Source organism: Clarias gariepinus, chromosome 12 (assembly GCF_024256425.1).
Source record: "Clarias gariepinus isolate MV-2021 ecotype Netherlands chromosome 12, CGAR_prim_01v2, whole genome shotgun sequence".
Lineage (NCBI taxonomy): Eukaryota > Metazoa > Chordata > Actinopteri > Siluriformes > Clariidae > Clarias > Clarias gariepinus.
Genome location: NC_071111.1, coordinates 19962011 through 19981892, shown reverse-complemented (window position 1 = coordinate 19981892; position 19882 = coordinate 19962011). Strand labels below are relative to the sequence as shown.

Genomic DNA, 19882 nt, shown 5'->3' with positions numbered 1-19882 from the left:
AACAAACAAACAAGAAAAGCATTCATTTCCAACCCTTTATTCAAAAACAGGACAAAAACCTTTAGAAAATGCACAAACATGTTGCTCCTTGAGCTGTATCAAATAAAATAAAAATGGATTAACACAAAAAACATGGACATGTATGCTTTACATCTGCCAAATAGATATAGTGGAACCTTGGATAATTAGTTCCGGAAGCGGCTCGTATTCCAAAACACTCGAAAACCAAATTTAATTTTTAAAAAACACACTAAAAGAATCGCTGCTGTAAAGTAAAAATAAAACAAATTAACCTGCACTTTACCTTTGAAAAGAATCTCGACAGAGCAGTGTTTGTGTAAAGCAGAGAGAGTGTGTGTCTGTGAAGGTGAAAGTAGGAGGGGTCTGTGTGTGTGAGGCACGGCGTCCAATGACGCCTGCGCACGCACGTAAGCAGCCAAGGAGCAGGCTAAGCCTTGAGCAGAGAGAGAACATGGATTTTTAACGTCCCTCATGAGACTTGCTTTTACTTTACACGCGCACTGCACACACACACGCATACAGACACAAAATAAAATATGTTTTACGCGCGCACGCGTGGTTACAGTGTTATAGTAAACAGTACACGCGTGCACGGATGTTGATTATACCAGTAAAAGACGAGCACTAAGACCCAGCAGCCTTCGCTATGTCTCTTTACTCTATCTCCGCTCGTATTTTTTTCTTTGCTCCGCCCTGTTTATGAGGCGCCGAACTCTGCTAGCATCAGTGCTTGAGACCAAGTGTGTTTACTCCGCTAAAGTTTTTATTTTTTTTATAATCAAATGTGTCCGCATCACAACGAATCGATTATGAAATTCGTTGCCATCAAATAGTTGTTGCAGCCCTAGTTTAATTAAAATTGCCTTACACATGAGAACTGTATAGAAGAAACTAGGGCTGGGCGGTTTACCTTTTCATACCGAAAAGGTAAACCTTTTTTTAAAAAATGATATTAATTTTTCATATACCTCAATACCAGTGAGTGTGTGCGTACAAAGCGTCGGGAACACGGAGCAGTGGAACATCCCGCAGCGGGACATTTTTTTAAAAGGGGAAGAAACTAATATCTGCATCCTCTTCCACATCTGCAGGTAACGATAAAGTTGGCACTACAACACAAAACGCGACTCAGACGGCACTCAAAGACGCGTTTACTAAGGGGACTGCTTGTTTACATTGTAGCCAACTTAAAGATGTTTTCAAGTTGCAAAACTTGCACAAAAAAGTGTTGTGTATTTTGACTGCAAGTCATGAATTCTGATTTCACGTCATTACAATTATGAGTGCCACTGTCACCTCTTTGTAAACAGCAGCATTTTGTGAGACCAATCAAACCTGGGTTAATACTAGTCCGGTCAATGTAAGCCAATATACTGCGGTAATTATCTAATTTATTAGGAAAATGGGTTAACACCTAATCATGCATGGAAAAAAAAAATACCATCAAATACCGTGACATGGATATAATTTAGAAAAATACTGTGATATAAATTTTTGGTCATACCGCCCAGCGTCTCTTCTTTCTGAAAAGACTGAGGAAGGCCCAGCTTCCACCACCGATCCTGACCACCTTCTATAGAGGAACTATCGAGAGCATCCTGAGCGGCTGTATCACTGTCTGGTTTGGGAATTGTGCCATATCGGACCACAAGACCCTACAGCGGATAGTGAGAACAGCAGAGAAGATCATCGGGGTCTCACTATCCTCTATTGAGGACATCTACACCACACGCTGCATCCGCAAAGCCACCAGCATTGTGGCTAATCGTACACGTCCCTCTCACACTCTTCTTCACTCCTGCCATCTGGAAAAAGGTACCGAAGCATTCGGGCACACACATCCAGACTGTGCAACAGTTTTTTTCCACAAGCTATCCGTCTTCTCAACAAAAAGGGTCTGGACTGATAAACACTCACAAACACACACACACAAACATTATCACTCAGCTTAACTCGATTACCTCAAAGCATTGAGACTGGACTGACTAATCAACACAAAGTGCAAACACACTGACCTACACCACCAAACTATCGTACTTACCAACCTGTAAATGCTCTTTTGCACAATATTCATTACTGGACTACTTTTTGCACTAACTTCTTAATTCTTGCTGTTAAGTTAAGGAATGTTTACTGTTTTTCCACTACCTCATCACCTCAACACATTATTATGTTATGTTGTTGCGCTGTCATTTTGTTGCTTTCGTTTGCACATTTGCACGTGCACTTTATATTGTCTGTAAAAACCCTGTAGATAGTCTTCCTTAGCTAGTTAGTTTTTGTTAATTTATGTTAGGTCAATCTGTCTTGTCTCTGCTAGTCAGCTAACTAGGCCTCTTAGTTAGCTAGTTTAGTTTTTCTGTTAATTTATGTTGCATGTAGCACCTTGGTCCTGGAGGAACGTTGTATCTTTTCACTGTGTACTAACTGTATATGGTTGAAGTGACAATAAAGCCTACTTGAACTTGAACTCTACAGTTGTGGCCAAAAGTTGAGAATGACACAGATATTAGTTTTCACAATGTTTGCTGCTAAACTGCTTTTTGATATTTGTTTCAGTTGTTTATGTAATGTACTGAAATATAATTACAAATACTTCATACGTTTCAAAGGCTTTTATCGACAATTACATGAAATTTATGCAAATAGTCAGTATTTGCAGTGTTGACCCTTCTTTTTCATGACCTCTGCAATTCGACTGGGCATGCTCTCAATCAACTTCTGGGCCAAATCCTGACTGATAGCAACCCCTTCTTTCATAATCACTGCTTGGAGTTTGTCAGAATTAATGGGGTTTTGTTTGTCCACCCGCCTCTTGAGGATTGACCACAAGTTCTCAATTGGATTAAGATCTGGGGAGTTTCCAGGCCATGGACCCAAAATTTCAACGTTTTGGTCCCCGAGCCACTTAGTTATCACTTTTGCCTTATGGCACGGTGCTCCATCGTGCTGGAAAATGCATTGTTCTTCACCAAACTGTTGTTGGATTGTTGGAAGAAGTTGCTGTTGGAGGGTGTTTTGGTCATCTTAAATTACATTTAAATTAGTTTAAAATTTATTGCAAACTTTTTTTTTTATTTTAAATAAACTTTAAAAGTTTTCGTTAAAAAGTTTCATTGCCATTATCTTTAATTTCATTTTATGATTTTTCTTTTTTTCTATGTAAAGCACTTTGAATTACCATTGTGTATGAAATGTGCTATACAAATAAACTTGCTTTGGTACCATTCCTTATTTAGGGCTGTGTTTTGGGGCAAAATTGTGAGTGAGCCCACTCCCATGGATGAGAAGCAACCCCACACATGAATGGTCTCTGGATGCTTTACTGTTGGCATGACACAGGACTCATGGTAGCGCTCACCTTTCCTTCTCCGGACAAGCCTTTTTCTAGATGCCCCAAACAATCGGAAAGAGACTTCATCGGAGAATATGACTTTGCCCCAGTCCTCAGCAGTCCATTCACCATACTTTCTGCAGAAGATCAATCTGTCCCTGATGTTTTTTTTTTTGGAGAGAAGTGGCTTCTTTGCTTCTTGACACCAGGCCATCTTCCAAAAGTCTTCGCCTTACTGTGCGTGCAGATGCGTTCACACCGCATGCTCTGCACTGGTGGCACTCCGATCCCGCAGCTGAATCCTCTTTAGGAGACGATCCTGGCGCTTGCTGGACTTTCTTGGACGCCCTGAAGCCTTATTAACAACAATTGAACCTCCTTCCTTGAAGTTCTGGACGATCCTATAAATTGTTGATTTAGGTGCAATCTTAGTAGCCACAATGTCCTTGCCTGTGAAGCCATTTTTATGCAACGCAATGGTGGCTGCACGAGTTTTTTTGCAGGTCACTATGGTTAACAATGGAAGAACAATGATTTCAAGCACCACCCTCCTTTTAACATGTCAAGTCTGCCATTCTAACCCAATCAGCCTGACATAATGATCTCCAGCCTTGTGCTCGTCAACATTGTCACCTGAGTTAACAAGACGATTACTGAAATGTTCTCAGCAGGTCCTTTAATGACAGCAATGAACTGCAGTGGCAATGAACTGCAGTTTTTTTGGGATTAAGTTAATTTTCATGGCAAAGAAGGACTATGCAATTTATCTGATCAATCTTCATAACATTCCGAAGTATATGCAAATTGCTAAAACTTAAGCAGCAACTTTTCCAATTTCCAATATTTATGTAATTCTCAAAATTGACTGGCCAAAAGTTTCTCTTTTCCTCCTTGGAGTGGGCGCTGTGAGAGGTGTCTTCTTTTCAACCAGAGATGTGCTTGCTTTGGCTGGGCCTGAAGAGAAAGAGCCAGCAGCCAAGGTGAAGGCAACTTTCTCTTCTTCATTATCCTGTTTCAGTTCAGTAAATACAGGCTCCTTCTCCGGCTCTTTGCCCTCTCGGCCTCGTATCCACCTCATTATTGGCATTGCTTACTTCACCCCTATCTTGTAACGTTACTTCAGGCGACACTTCAAATTTATCTCTGCCTCAGCATTAATGCCGTTACAGGACAATCGCATGTTTCCACCATCTATTATAATGACCCTGTTTTTAAGCAATGGTACAGAAAAGGCATTAGATGCTTTCAAGACCTATATAAAGAAGGTACCTTTTGCAATTATCTGCTGATTTCCATCTGTTTCGGTTCTTTCAATGTGCTCGTCTGAGCCCTATACAGTTTAAAGTACTACACAGAATTCATTTCTCTAAGGCTGCAATATATTCGACTGTAGAGGACAGATGTCAAGCATCTCAGTGCAATCTAAGTCACATGTTTTTCACTTGTTATAAGCTGCAAGCTTACTGGATTAACTGTTTTACAGTGATGTCCAAGGTGCTCCGGGTTGGTATTGATGTTTGCCTTGCTATTGCAATTTTTGGGGTTCCACGGGTCTGGTCTCAGTTTAGTTCCAAACAACTCGATATTTTGGCATTTACCTTTTTAATGGCTAGGCGCCGTATTCCGATCCACTGGAAATCTGCTAAGTCTCCTACTGCGTCTCAATGGCTTGTAGATACCATGTTCTTTCTTAAACTAGAAAAGATTAGATGCTCTGGGAGTAGTTGCTTTCTTAAAAAATGGCAATCTTTTATTTCATATTTTAAATCTCTCAATTTTCTGCCTTCTGCTTAGTGTAATTTTTTTACTTTTTATATATTTTTATTATTAATTTTATATTATATATATATTATTATATATATTTTTTATTCTATTTTTTTTTTTTCAATGGTTGTGGTTGTTGGTTCTTGTTTGATTGTACTTGATGCTTGCTTTATTGTTTTTTGCATGTTTATATTGGATGGACAATCGCTTAAATTTATATCTGTCATGATGACGACTACAATAAAAAGTTTGAACCAAAAAAATTTTTAGTTTGTAATACGATATTCACTGTTTTAAGACATGTTTTGGCCCCAGCTGTGGAATGATGATATGTTACCCGGTGCTGGAATCACTGTCTCCAGGTGGCTTTGGGCTTTTGTCTCCTGAGTCGATCAGCTTGACTATAGCTGTGTATTAAACCTGCACAAATTAAACAAAACATCACTGAGCTTATTAAAATAGTGTGAAAATATTACAGAACACAAAATGAAATTCAACTTCGGATCAGTGTTTACCTTCTCTCCCCAGCCATTTGGTCAATTCTGTAAGAGTCTCCCACTGAGTCGAGTTCATGTGAACGTGTTCCCGATTACTGATGTACTCATTATACACGATATTGGTGTGAACTCGTTTTTTTCCTTCAAGAATAAAAACAGTTATTGAGATTGCATACTGTACTAAAACAATTGCCATGAACTGTAAATACAATTAAAATAACTAATTTACAGTATTTATGATTAATTTTAAGTGAAATCAAACCAAAACATCATCTTAGCAGCTCCAAAAAGTCGTTCTTGAACTCGCTGTTAGGAGGAAACACAAAAAGATGCAATTAATATCAATCTGACATTTAAAGAGCAGAGATTTAATACCATCAGTGCGTTAATGCCGATTGGGTAAGACACCACATAATTTATGTCCCAATGTTATACATGTTCAATGTTATACACGTTCCACAGTATATAAAGCTTTTTGAATGGACTGTACAGCTGGCTGCTAAGTGACATCCTGAGCTCCTCGACCCTGATTTAGTAGAAAAATCTCTCACTCTCTTTCTCAAATAAATATCTTTTGTCCTGTTTGTCAAATGAGTGCCATAGCTCTCATAGAGTTGTATGAAGATTGCTCTCTGTAAAATGAAAATATTGTGTTTGTTTTGATGGAAGACTAAAGCGTAGCTTTGTGAAAGAATACTTTTCACAGAGCTAACATTAAAATGTGCACAGTTGTAATTATTTAATTAAAAAAATAGGTACAAAACAAAACGTGGGACTAGACCCTCTGAGAGAAAACGTTAATGTTTATTGGAGAAGACCAGAAGACCCAGTTAACTCTGAGGACGTTACAGGAGTCATTAAAGGAACCAGATTAACAGGTCAGTGTTAAAAAAAAATAAATATTACTAATGGCTTTAGGACTAAGGAAGTCATTTTTCCCCATTTTTTAAACAAACAATAGTTAGACGAGATACAAACGAGAAGCTTTTATATAAAAGTATTCACACTGTTTTTTTTTTTAAAAAGGGGACATTTTCTTTATTCCTATGTTCAGTTTTACAGTGCTTCTTTCAAGTAAATTACACTCAATCGAAACACGACATCTGAGTTTTTCTTGGAGGAACCTGTTAGCTATCTGCCAAACTAGTCAGGCTTTTAAAGCACTTCAGCAGCCATCATAGTAGGGGCAGAATACAAACCATCACCACAAATATGTTTACCCCCACCTTCAAAAAATATAAATCACAGATGTATGGGATGGTCAGAGCGCTGACTGACCCGAATGACAGCTTTCTTCTTGTAGTACTTGTCTCCCAGACTCTTGGTGACGACCTTGACCACCTTGTCTGGCCGAATCCAGTTGTCCAACTTCACGGATTTCTTTTCCTTCGCCTCCATCTCCATGATCTCGTCAAGAGCCGATTTCTTCTTCTTCTCCTTGGAGTCGGCGCTGTGAGAGATGTCTTTTCTTTTGCCAGATGCTGATGATTTAAGGGCATTGGAAACCATAGATGTGCTTTCTTTGGCTGGGCCTGAGGATGAAGATCTGGCAGCCAATTTGAAGGAAATTTTCTCTTCATTACCCCTTTTTCGTTTAGTAAAAACAGGCTCCTTCTCCGGCTCTTTGCCCTCTCTGCCTCGTCGCACTTGTTGTTCAATGAACTTGGCCCTTCGCTCTTCATCATCCAGAGCCTGCTTCTTCTTTCTCTTCAGCTCTTTCTTCAGATTGCGGATCGTTTCCAGGTCACGATCAATGTACTGAACGTACCAGCCTTTGGGCGTTTCGTCCACTTTACAAAAACCTTCTCTCCCCAGCCATTTGGTAAATTCTGTAAGAGTCTCCCACTGAGTCGAGTTCATGTGAACGTGTTCCCGATTACTGATGTACTCATTATACACAATATTGTTGTGAACTCGTTTTGTTCCAAAACGTCTTCTTAGCAGCTCCAAAAAGTCGTTCTTGAACTCGTCTGAAAAGTAGTCCATAAATTTGGGATTTTCCGAGACCAGCAATAACCGCCTCTGATGAGACTCACTCATGCAGTGGCATCTAAACCCATTTTCATCTCGACACTGTTTCTCACACATTTGGCAGAACCACCGTAACTTCTGCAGCCCTTTCGCTTTAATCCGATTACTAATGGCTTTAGGACTGAAAAAATCAGCTTTCCCCATTTTTTAAACTGTACACAATGTTCTACTGTGTACACCGCGTATACTGTGACGTAGAACCACGCGTGCCTACGTATGTGTGTGTGTGTATTTCGTCAGTCTTTCGTGTGTAGCTTTGTTAACGCGAGATCAATGCGTAGTGTCGCGAGATCACCCGAGCTTTGCTGCCTTTTTTTTTTTTGTAATGCGCATGCGCAGTGCGGCGACCTTCATTGCCAGTGAACATGTTCACCAGGGCCAGCGCGGCGGTGTTCCTCCCACAATGGTAATCCGTTTTAAATTAATTATTTTGCTATTCTAACAAACGCCATAGCCGTCAATTTGGTTTAATAAATGTGAAAATGGTGCAGTGTTGGTAGTTTAGTGTAATGGAGGTTGAGAAGCTGTGAGGCCGGGCTCTTCCGTAGGCCGCAGTAACCTCGGTTAGCCAAGCGGCTTTAGCTCCTCTGAGTGAACTTCACAGCAGCTTGACGTTGCAGCTAGCGGACATGCTAACTACTGGTCACTTTTTAAAAATTAAATTAACTGACATTTTTGACGCAGAACTTTGTGTAGAAACATGCCTGCTTTTATAGTTAGCACAAACTAAATAATAATATAAAGTTGTGCAGTTTTTACCTGTTTGCTTTAGGAAACTGGATATTAGCTTCACAATAAATGCAGAATTATAACTTAATCACAGAGGTTCAGAACTGTACATGTCACTTTAATGGATCTTTTAATTTTACCCTGATTGTTGGCTAATAAACTGTTTTGTATTATTACAGTGGGCAGGTCAGGACCATGGCTACCTTGAAGGACAGTAAGTAACACTCATACAGATTATAACACTTACACCACCACACTCACACTGGCCGTGTTATTTTAATTCATTGAATATTTCACATAAATAAAGTTTTCTTCTAGTAATTAGGGATGGGAATGACCAGTGACCATCTGATACGATATCATCACGATACCTAGGTGCAGATTCAGTTTATATTGCGATTTTTTTTTAAATGTATATCCTAATTTAATATATACATTTTACTGATTTTTGTTATATTTCTTTAACATCTTAAATCTTTAGAAAATAGTAGTCATAACTCAAACCTTAGATTTATTTAACAGCTTTTTAACTGAATTGAATATGAGTAATTAAATGTAGCCTGTTCGTTATAGCATTGTAATAATGTTGGTTAAATAATACTGCATTAAGTATCATTACTTTTCTCACTTAAAAAACAAGCTTAGTATTAAACCAAGCAATACAAATTAACTTACATTTTTTCTCCGTGGTGGTGGGTACTTTGGTTTCCTCCCACAGTCCAAAAACATGCAGATTAGGCTACCAAATTGCCCATAGTCTGTGAATGAGCTTGTGTGTGGTTGTGTGCCCTGTGATGGATTGGCCCCTTATCCAGGGTGTACCCCTCGTATCTTAAGTCTCCTGTGATAGACTAAAAGCCACCTATGACTTTGTATACAGGATAAAGTGATGTATACGATGAGTGAGTAAATAAAATCCTAAAGCTACATTGTTACTGAGCAGCACATATTTCTGTTAGATCATGTGACATTTTTATTATTTCTAAACAAACTTGGCCGAATAATTCAGTCCTACCAGATGGGATGAGAATGTGTAAATAGTTTAAAGTGTACTGTACTACCTGTGGGATTATAAAGAAATGGTGACTTTATATCACCTCAAACTCCTCCAAATTCACAAAACCTCACCTGACATTGAGTGTGTGTTGTTCAGTTGAGGAAGCACCCAGCTTCTAACGCCGTTTCATGCAAGGTTGTGAGACTACTTAGTGCTCACACTGAGCAAAACATGTTTCTATTGCTCCGTGCAGAAGCTCGTGCACAGAGAATCTGTTATATCCGAGGCTGATCGATCTGAAAACCAGCTAATCTCGGTCACTTCCTGACGACCGGTGGATCTCTTTTAGAAATGTAAAAACTAATTATTTAAAATTTTGGTGTCAGACTGGCACTACAAATGACCTTTTTGATGTTTTGCTTCTCAGTCACCATTCGGTTGAAGTCCATCAAGAACATTCAGAAGATCACTAAGTCCATGAAGATGGTGGCCGCCGCCAAGTACTCAAGAGCTGAGAGGTCCTTGAAGCCGGCTCGTGTTTACGGCACCGGGGCTCTCTGTAAGTTTCAGCCTCACAATGAAAAAAGGGATTTTTATAATACAGTCAAAAATTCTGACATGATGTTTTCAGACTTTTTGGATGGCAAGCGAGGGGTTTAATAATAGATCATTTAGCCTGATCTTAAAAATACTGTAAGAATCCTGTCAAACATTTGCATCATTTCGAAATGTACAGTTAACACACTTGCAGTGTGTAGTATAATGTTGGATTGTTTGAATAATATGCTCATATTCTTTAGCGCTGTATGAGAAGGCTGAGATCAAGGCTCCAGAGGACAAGAACAAGCACCTGCTAATTGGTGTGTCGTCTGACCGTGGGTTGTGTGGAGCCATCCACTCCAACGTGGCCAAAGCCATTAAGAGTGAAATCGCCAAGCTCACTGGTGCCGGCAAGGAGGTCATGGTGGTTAATATCGGAGACAAGCTTCGAGGTTTGCTCTACAGGTATGTTTGTTTTTTGCTGGGCATAAATATCACATCAAATAAGAGTATAAAAGCCTTGGCTATAAGCTATGTTTTAAAAGTTTTATGTTTAAACAATAAGCAATATTATTACTACATTATACAATAACAAAAGTATGTGATGGCCCTTTTTCTCCTAATTGGTAACTTGTGATTAAATTAGAGAAATAATCAGAGTAAATTCAAGGGAATTCATTCCCCATATCATTAAAGCTTTATAGAATTTTTACTAAATCAAGACATTTATGTCTTTCTTGGTTATTCCTCTGAATTGTGTCTAATTGTCAGGACCCATGGACAACACATTCTCATTAACTGTAAGGAAGTGGGACGCAAACCCCCGTCGTTCAGCGACGCCTCTATCATCGCTACAGAGCTGCTAGACTCCGGCTATGAGTTTGACCAGGGCTCCCTTATCTACAACCGATTTAGGTGAGTGGTCTGTGCAGCACCAAATACCTGGAATCAGACCACACACACACACCTCATCTCAGATCTCATACATCATGACAGATACTTCTGCAACGATGCATCAGGACCCATGTTAAACATTTTCACAAAGCAGTTTCCAACCAAATCATGTGGCTTTAACTTGTTTTCAAATTTTGCAGGTCTGTAATTTCCTACAAGACTTCTGAGAAGCCCCTGTTTTCTGTGGACACGGTTGCAGGCTCAGGTAGGCAGGCTGTAAAGTTGGAGCTTTTTCGTTGCTTAATATAACACTCCAAGCTGCACTGTGAGGATTTTCACTTCTATAACAATGTTTCTATATAGGTCATACATAGTACCCGTCAAAAGTTAAATAATATATATATATATATATATATATATATATATATATATATACAGTTAAACCTTGGATTGCGAGCATAGAACTCCATAGAAGTGCAGGTTACTTTATATTGTCTGGTAATTATTTTTATGTATTTTTGGAACAAATAATTTGAGTTTCCATTATTGTAATCCAAATTATGTAATTTGGTTTACGAGTGTTTTAAAAAACATTTATACAAAATATAAAGTAAAACAAATTAACCTGCACCTTACCTTTGAAAAAAAAATCATGGCTGGTGTGAGAGAAGAGGGGAAAGGTATATTGTGTAGGACAACTTTCTCACACACACTCTCTAACGGAATCACTGCTCTCTATCTGGTCGATGGAATCTTTTTTTCTTTCGAGGATTTTGCGGAAATGTGACATTGCATTGTAGTTAAACAGATGGATCTCCTGCAATGCTACAGCCATTTTAACCTTTTTTTTTTTTCACAAGGACCGTTGTTGCAGTACAGTTCCTAAAGAACGTTCACTACACTAAAACAAATAAAATAAATGATTTATGCACGCACAGATGCGCATAGTACACACTATACGAGTGACGACACAAGCTGGGACTGAGCATGGGAGATTACCCACAATCCCACAGAGTGGAAGAAAAAAGAACCATGCCCACGACTCAGTTGTGATCACGTGACGCTAGGCAGACAAAATTCAATTCAATTCAGTTCAATTTTATTTGTATAGCGCTTTTAACGATTTACATCATCACAAAGCAGCTTTACACAATCAAAAGAATTAAGTTTGTGAAATGTGTATGAATCAAAATTATATGATTGTCCCTGATGAGCAAGCCTAGGACGATGGTGACAGTGGCAAGGAAAAACTCCCTGAGATGGTAATAGGAAGAAACCTTGAGAGGAACCAGACTCAACAGGGAACCCATCCTCATCTGGTTGAAAACAGATAGCAGGGATTGATGTGCATAATAATATGCGAGACTGGAAGTTCAGTATAAGAGGAGATGTGTAAGATTAAAGTCCAGTTGTTCCTGGAGGCTCAGGTAGACTGTGAGAAATTCCAGTCCTGAACTATTGAGCGACTGAAGTCACAGGTCCTCAGAGAACAGCTGTCTGCATCAGTCAAGGACAGGACCACCTTCATGGAAAAGTGGAACCATCCCCAGTCACCACACGCATTCCAGGCAGACCACACGGGGGCATCCATGTGATGAGATCTCCAACCAGAAGCAGGACTCCAGGACGAGTTAAAGAGGTCCAGCGGGCAGAGGGGGTCTGGATCACTGGCAGCTCAGGAGCGACATGTATAGCTCGACAGAGAGATAGGTAGAGAAAAAAGGAGAGGGGGAGAGAGAGGAGAGAGCAAAGAGATGGAGAAATAACAGTTGGGTATGGTCACAAAACACATGCATAATACTCGTATTTTAAGACCTTGATAAATGAGTTAAAAGTTAATTGCAATCCAGGGTTTTACTGTATATATCTCCTACATTTATAGAACAATACTGGATTTCTGTTTTCCAAACCTATGAAACAACACACGTGGCATTAAGTATTTAAGTATGCCATGTATTTAAGTACCAATAGCAATGACATTTGGCTGTTCTGAAATAGTTCTTAAACAGTATTGCCAAGTGTATTTGCAAAAAACCCATCAAGCACTGTGATAAAACTGGTTCTCAGGGAGACCATGCCAGGAAAGGGGGACCATGCCAGGAAAGCAAGACCAAAACTTACCTCTGCTGCAGAAGAGTTCTTCTTTTAGAGTTACCAGCCTCAAAAATCACTTATAGGATCTAAGATTAGAGCTGTTATAAAGGCTTTACAGAGCATAAGCATCAAAAACATCACAATAATAACTGTTTAAAGGAAATTATTGCAAATCTATTGCATATTGTTATATGACTAGCGATATCCACATTAAACTCCTTGCTATTTTTTTTTATTGTACAGAGAACATCGGCGTCTATGATGACATCGATGCTGATGTCCTGAGGAACTACCAGGAGTTTGCCTTGGTTAACATTATTTACTTCGGGCTGAAGGAGTCCACCACCAGTGAACAGAGCGCTAGGATGACCGCTATGGACAGCGCCAGCAAGAACGCCTGTGAGTGAACACCCCCCTTTGTCTGTTTACTACAAACCTTTCCTCAAGTTAATTTTCCTCAAAACAATTAGTTAGCACAACAGTTGTTTTTAGTATGAAATGGCAGTCTTCTGAATATAATAAATATTATTTTTGCTCTTTTTTTTTTTTTTTTTCCTCTACAGCTGAGATGATCGACAAGCTGACCCTGACCTTTAACCGCACTCGCCAGGCTGTGATCACCAAGGAGCTGATTGAAATCATCTCTGGAGCTGCTGCTCTGTAAGATCTCTTTACCTTTTATGTATTCATTTACTCAGTCCTCTCTTTCTTTCCATCTGCATGTTAATACTTAATTTTTTAATTAATAGATTTAACAGGGTGCAATGAGTAATCAGTGTTTTTGAATAAAATCTGATTAGCCGGCAATGAATTTAATGATTAGCCGGCAATGAATTAGTTGACATTGCACTTGAGCCTTGACATCATGTAGGTGTAAGGCTTACTAAAATCAAGTGAGTAATAACCCGATGACAAACACCTTCACAAGCAAACCTCTCGCAAGCAAAGTGTAAGAACATTTTCATTCTTAACTAAAGCAAAATAACCGCTAGAATAAGAGGGAACGATTTTGTGCTGGTGTGGGCGTAGCCACTTGTAAGGACGCAAGAGTCAGTTTAGTGGGAAAGAATTCACACCTAAAGAGAATGTGGATGGTAAGGAACTGCATGTTCCTTTGAGTCTGGATTTTATTTGCAGTTTTTCTCAAAAAAAACATTTTTAAGATAAACATGCACGCAGGGCTTTTAAGCTCTGCACATGTTTTCTCATAACACACCCACCTTGCTTAACCACGCCCCTTCTCTACATATCTTATTTGAGTGTTCGCAACATTTCAACTTAACTCCCATAATTGGAGTTCTTAGTTATAACTAATAGTTAGTTTTGAGTTATATTTTAATGCTTCTTTGCTTTTTCTTGGATTTAGATTTTATCAGGAAAGTTCTTTTTTTTTCATTTTATTTTTTTATGAAGCCATTTTTTTTTTTTTTTACTGATTTCTTTATCATCTTGATTGTTAGTTACCACATGCACAAAACTACCCCAAGCTAAATTTAAGCTCTGGTTGCTAAATAAAAGCTATTGTGTAATTGTAAAATTTATAATCTGATTCATTGATTTAATAATCATCATAGAATCATTGAATCTTTAAATCTTAAGTTATTTTACTACGGTGCACATCTGTCATGAAGGTCCTGTTACAGAGGCTGTGATGTAGAACAAAACACTAACACTTGCCTCTTTTTGATACACTCTCCACATTTCTAAGAGTGATCAGCTGATCTTGAACTGTTGCGCATCTCAGACATGACTATCTAGCAGCTCCTTTATCAGATCGATTAGAAATCCTGATTAGCCTTGGCAAATATTATCTTGTTTATACAAAAGTCGTATGCCTGATAAATTTACATTTTCAGGTGCTAGCACAGAGCGTACCTCTAGGGGGGAAATAATGGAAGTTGGGTGCATTGTGGTAAAACAACAAGCTGGCGGAGGCTTTGGGCAATACGATGCCCGGAAACCTTGGGACCTGCTATTCATGTGGATGTGGTTTTAACACATTTTAACACCTGCCAAAACATTGTTGTAGTACACCCCTTCATGGAGAAGTTATTTCCAGATGTCAGTAAACTCTTTCAGCAGGATAATGCTCCCTGACACGATGCAAATATTGGTTCAAGAATGGTTTGAGTAACACTAAGTTCGACCTGGCCTCCAAATTCTCCATATCTCAGGTCAGTTCTGTGGGTTGTGCTAAAAAAATGGAGGCTTCACCTCGCAACTTTTAGTACTGTAGGGATCTGCTACTGAGTGCTCTGTGCCAGATACAACAGCACCACAGTCTGGTGGAGTCCATCCTTTGAAGGCTCACAGCTGTTTTGGTGGCATTGTTAGTGCAGCCAAGTCTGCCTTTCACTCATAATGCTGACCCCTCCAACCATTATAACCTAGAGTCATGTAATAATCTCTTTCCTGGGAAGAAATCTTTTTTCTGTTGAGACATCCCGAAACCGTGCGAGTTAAAGTCCTTCCTGATTAATTACTACTACATTTAATCTGCAAATAAGCATGGTTGCAATCTTAAAATAGCCACACAATGATGCACAGGTCTTCTACAAATGACATTTTTTTCCCCCTACATGTAACTGAAATCCACATTGAATCCTCAACTCCAAAAAAAATTTGTTTGTTCTTGTATAACAGTGAGGCCAGTAATCGCAGCTGTCCTGGGCTTGCACTCCCCTCATAATTTTTCTATTTATTTAATTAGTATTCTTTTGTTCTTTTGTCATGTCAATCATTTGCATTTTATTCATCTCATGTCTACTAATCACATTAATTTCTTTTATGTTTTTCTCTACTTTGTTTTTCCTTCTACTAACTATTTTACACCTTGTATACATTCCACTCTCTTAGGAATTGAGGCATAACAGAGGTAAAAAGGAGTAAAGCAGAAATAAATTGTAGCACTGTGGGTGTGTATAAGTAACATGCTTTTTTGCGCTCTGAGTTAAAGTTAGAATTGGAGTGGTGTGTCTTACTGTGTTATCCTTCAGTTGAGATTTTTAGGACTGTTTGAGAGCCACTATTCAGCCCTTCTTACAAGCCAGACCTTTTTTTTTTTTTTTTTCTTTTTTAGTAAGTGACTGCTTTCAGAAAAGGCAAGAATAAGACATGGCAGAGCACAAACTAAATAGCCACCATCACTTAAGTCGCTTTGTATAAAACATCTTGCATATGAATAAAAATATCAATGTAATAAATAAAAAAATCCTTTACTACTTATTGTATTATTAAGCCCATGAAAGCCATGTGCTATTTAAACACACCCACGTATTGGTAGACCCCATCCCCCCGATAAAGATTTCTGGGCATTCCAAAAATTTTTTTTTTTTTTTTTTAAAGCAGGCTCAAGGTTTCCTTAAACAAACCCCATTTAGTTCCTCTTGAACATTTCTAATGTTGAGATACAGTATATTTCCTTAATTAGTGATGGGATCTGAATCAAAACAGACTATTAATGTTATTTAAAGAGATTAGTTCCTACCGTTTTGGTGTATGAACTTCTTTGTTAATGGAAGAGTGACAGTATACCCCATGCCACTTATGGTTCTATACATATTCAAGTTTTTTAATATTATTTCATTTTGAACATTTCATGACCTTGAGCCTGCTTCTTCTGGGATAACCCTGAGTGCTGTGCAGTACTGTACTTGGATGTTCCTGTTTGTTAAATCTATTTTCTTTCTTTTTTTTTGTCAGATAAAGACGGACCCTGCAGGCCATTGTGCTTCTGGCAAGAAATACTTGTTCAGTTATCTGGTATCACATTAAAGAATTATTGTCGTCCTGTTTGTAAAATATCATTAAATAAACCTCTTACAATGACGTGTCCAACCAATTTGCATCTGTTTATTTGATAAATGCTTTAGCAATTTTATCAGAAATGAAGCTCAGACACGAATAAATACAAACTACTACTTAATGCTGCTTGTAATTTTAGATGTGACTAATTAATTACAAATTCTGTATGTTTCACTTCAGGCACAGATTATTTCTACTTCATTTTGTTTTTAAAACAAAACACATACTTAGCTTTTATGCACATAAGGCTTATACACCAAGATGTCCAAAGGTCAACAGTACAGAGAACCACTTAAAATTGGGACTAGATTTAAAACAGCACCCTGGATTAATCCCATCAGTGAACTCCCATGGGTGCACTCAGTGTTATTGAAGTGGTGTAAAGTTACTCTGAACCGATTACCGCTGAACCCAATTGACTTCACGAGGCTTGCATTGTTACTTTTAATAATTGGAGAGCAAAACAAGTTTAGTCTTCTCTTTTTAACCCTTTGTAATATGAACCTTTCTCCTATTTAATAAAGATTTAGAGTCAAGTGTCGCAGGATCACATTGGATGGTGTTACATGACTGCAGTTTAATAGGTCTGGGCTCGCCGATTAGCCTGTCCGATATCACTGCACAAGGGGAAAGTTTAGTTTGGCCCAGATAACATATTCATTATTTAAATATTTGCTAATGGATCCTTGCATGGCGAGGTTCTTGATCGGGGTTCATTTTATCCATCGCTTCATGTGTAAAGGTGAGACTGTTTTCCAGTCGGTTTTAAATGACCGTAGATGCATAAGTAGTTTAGTGCCAGTTTAAACCGAGAATACAAAGTCAACTCCGATACTGCTTAATGCATAAGTTAGAGAAAGTGACAGATGATGCTTGCTTAGATACTAATCCAGGGCCTTGTCCTTAAGATTAATGTTTTTTTTCATTATTATTGTTATTTTTATTGTTATTTTATTCCGGCACATGTCATTTAACTTAATACCTCAATCAGAAGGTCTTTCTGAACTGAAGTGTCAGAGGGACAGTCACACAAGAGGAACAGGGGTCATCCTGTATCTAAGCTGGTAACCTGTCTGTGAAGTAAAATCTAACACGCACTGGTCAGCACTATGGCCTTGCACCACCAGTGTCTGGGATCGATTCCCGCCTCAGGTCTGTGTACATGTTCTCCCTGTGATTGTTGGGTTTCCTCCGGGTATTCCGGTTTCCTTTCACAGTCCAAAGAGATGCAGTTGTGATTAATGTAATTGAGAGTGTGAGTATTTGCATTTAGATAGCGGGCACGAAGGGTAGAGGGCATGTCAAAAGAAACTGGTGGGTGAATGAAGCTTTTGCGTTGGCCAATCAGCGTGCTGAAAGGTAGGGGGCGTGCCGAAAGGTTTCTCATTGGTGAAAAGAGCTTCTGCGTTGGCCAATCAGCGGTGATCCTATTTATATGTAAGTACCTTTATTTTAGCGTGGAAGAACTGCGGCAGTAAGGCTTGGTGTGGTTATTCAATATAAATAATTTTTTTCTTTATTTTCGCCATTTAATTGTTGTCGACAGACACATATTACTGTGAGACAAAACACAGACAGGTTTTCCCTCTAAGTAAGGGTTGGCAGTTTGTATCGGTGTCCGTTTTGCGCTACAGATGTTTTTAGGCCTCGTCATTTTATTCTGACTGAGAGTTTGAAGGATTCTGTTCCATGGACTGCTACTACAGCATAAATAAATGAATGAATAAACAGATTGAGTGTACAGGTTGGGTGGAGTACACTCTTAAACGGACCAGCTCTGCCTCTAAATAAAATGTTATATTGGCTAAAATTGTCTGTTTACTGAATAAGTGCCGCTTCAAAGGTTACTAAACTGTACCCATCCTCCTCTTTATTGTGGTGTTTTATGAACTATTACATTATACATTTTACATTATGCTCATATCTATTTGTAAAATCCTATCTACCGTTAATAACATGTATATATTGACCACCCACTGTAAATTTATAATTATAGTTACTTGCAATATGTATACTATGCTTACATAATATCCTGCACATTATGTTCATATCTATTTGCAAATTTCTGACTACAGTTAATAACAACCTGTATATACGGCTCATCCACTGTAAATGTATAAGTATAGTTACCAGCAATCTGTATAATATCCTTCTGTAATAGTTACCTATAGCTTCTCCCTGCACATATACCTCTTAAGTGTACACAGACTTTATACCTTTATCCTGCACTTTCTGCTAATTGCACTTTTGGTTGGACCTAAACTGCATTTTGTTGCCTTGTACTTGTACATGTGTAATGACAATAAAGTTGAATCTGATCTAATTTGGAGAACTTGGAGAACAACAGAGGTAAGATAATTGAGTTACTGTTCTGCAAAAAGGGACAGTTTACAACACAGAAGGCTGAAAACAGTGCAATAAGAATAGTGCAAGTGTGCTTATTTTAGTTGATTTAAGTGACATTTTAAAGAGCAATATAAAACAGTATAAAAACCGGTGAACAAAACAGTATAAACAAGAATGTTTTTAGTTTTTATGCAGTTTTAGTAAATCTACAGAAAAACAACTGTCAGTTCAAAACATTCTGAATGACTAATTCTGTAACTTTTTTTGGTCTTGTTTCACCAATACAAAGTTAATAGTATTCCAAAAATAATAAAATTACATTAAAACATTTATGAACAGCTCGTAGTACTATATTCTTTTAAATAATTGTAATTTGATTTTGATAATGGGTTTAATACAGTTAAGGCTAGAAGGAATACAGCTCGAGCTCTATTGGGCATGCGCACATCAATCTAACGTTTTTTCTCTCTCACTATACAACAATAAAACTTTTTGTATTACAGAAAGGATTAGTTTTAGACGTGAAAAATGATACAATAGGTATAACAATTCATTTCATTGTTAGTTTCCGGTCAGAGCTATTTATTCCTTCTAGCCACGACCATGACTCAAACGCGCGAGGATGACGTCAGTAACCCGTGGCAACGCAGTAGAATGTTTAGAAAGGAAAATTTGTAATATTGATATTTTACAGGAAATTTTTTTTAATTTTAATATAAAAAATTATGTTGGCTACATTACTTAAACGCATTAGAAAAAACAATAGCGTTTAATATTAGCCTGTTATGTTTCCGATAGAGGTCGTAACCTTTAAACAGGCAACTTGTGCAA

General features: G+C 38.2%; 2 protein-coding genes across 4 annotated transcripts; one reads left to right on the top strand and one right to left on the bottom strand.

The window, feature by feature from the left end:
- Positions 1-21: 21 nt before the first annotated feature.
- Positions 22-7846, bottom strand: LOC128534162 (DNA/RNA-binding protein KIN17-like). 2 transcript variants are annotated; one of them, XM_053508465.1, is made up of 4 exons: positions 6895-7846; positions 5879-5922; positions 5635-5757; positions 22-5539 (listed from the first exon to the last, which is right to left on the bottom strand). In XM_053508465.1, exons 1-3 carry the CDS (start codon positions 7789-7791, stop codon positions 5724-5726), a joined length of 975 nt encoding a protein of 324 aa, XP_053364440.1. In that variant the 5' UTR covers positions 7792-7846; the 3' UTR covers positions 22-5539; positions 5635-5723. The 2 variants fall into 2 exon arrangements, with proteins under 2 accessions (XP_053364440.1, XP_053364441.1); XM_053508466.1 differs by having other exon boundaries at positions 5635-5922; positions 6843-7846.
- Positions 7847-7987: 141 nt separating this feature from the next.
- Positions 7988-16729, top strand: LOC128534424 (ATP synthase subunit gamma, mitochondrial-like). 2 transcript variants are annotated; one of them, XM_053508849.1, is made up of 9 exons: positions 7988-8053; positions 8556-8590; positions 9801-9932; positions 10174-10378; positions 10685-10828; positions 11008-11072; positions 13145-13300; positions 13465-13561; positions 16604-16729. In XM_053508849.1, exons 1-9 carry the CDS (start codon positions 8013-8015, stop codon positions 16605-16607), a joined length of 879 nt encoding a protein of 292 aa, XP_053364824.1. In that variant the 5' UTR covers positions 7988-8012; the 3' UTR covers positions 16608-16729. The 2 variants fall into 2 exon arrangements, with proteins under 2 accessions (XP_053364824.1, XP_053364825.1); XM_053508850.1 differs by lacking the exon at positions 16604-16729 and having other exon boundaries at positions 13465-13565.
- Positions 16730-19882: the final 3153 nt, after the last annotated feature.

Coding starts and splice junctions, on each gene's coding strand:
- LOC128534424 (XM_053508849.1), top strand. CDS start 8,013: ATGTTCACCAGGGCCAGCGCGGCGGTGTTCCTCCCACAATG. Junction 10,829..11,007: donor CTTATCTACAACCGATTTAG/GTGAGTGGTCTG, acceptor CAAATTTTGCAG/GTCTGTAATTTCCTACAAGA. Junction 13,301..13,464: donor CAGCGCCAGCAAGAACGCCT/GTGAGTGAACAC, acceptor TTTCCTCTACAG/CTGAGATGATCGACAAGCTG.
- LOC128534162 (XM_053508465.1), bottom strand. CDS start 7,791: ATGGGGAAAGCTGATTTTTTCAGTCCTAAAGCCATTAGTAATCGGATT. Junction 5,923..6,894: donor AGAAGAAAGCTGTCATTCGG/GTCAGTCAGCGC, acceptor TCCTCCTAACAG/CGAGTTCAAGAACGACTTTT. Junction 5,758..5,878: donor GCTGCTAAGATGATGTTTTG/GTTTGATTTCAC, acceptor TTATTCTTGAAG/GAAAAAAACGAGTTCACACC.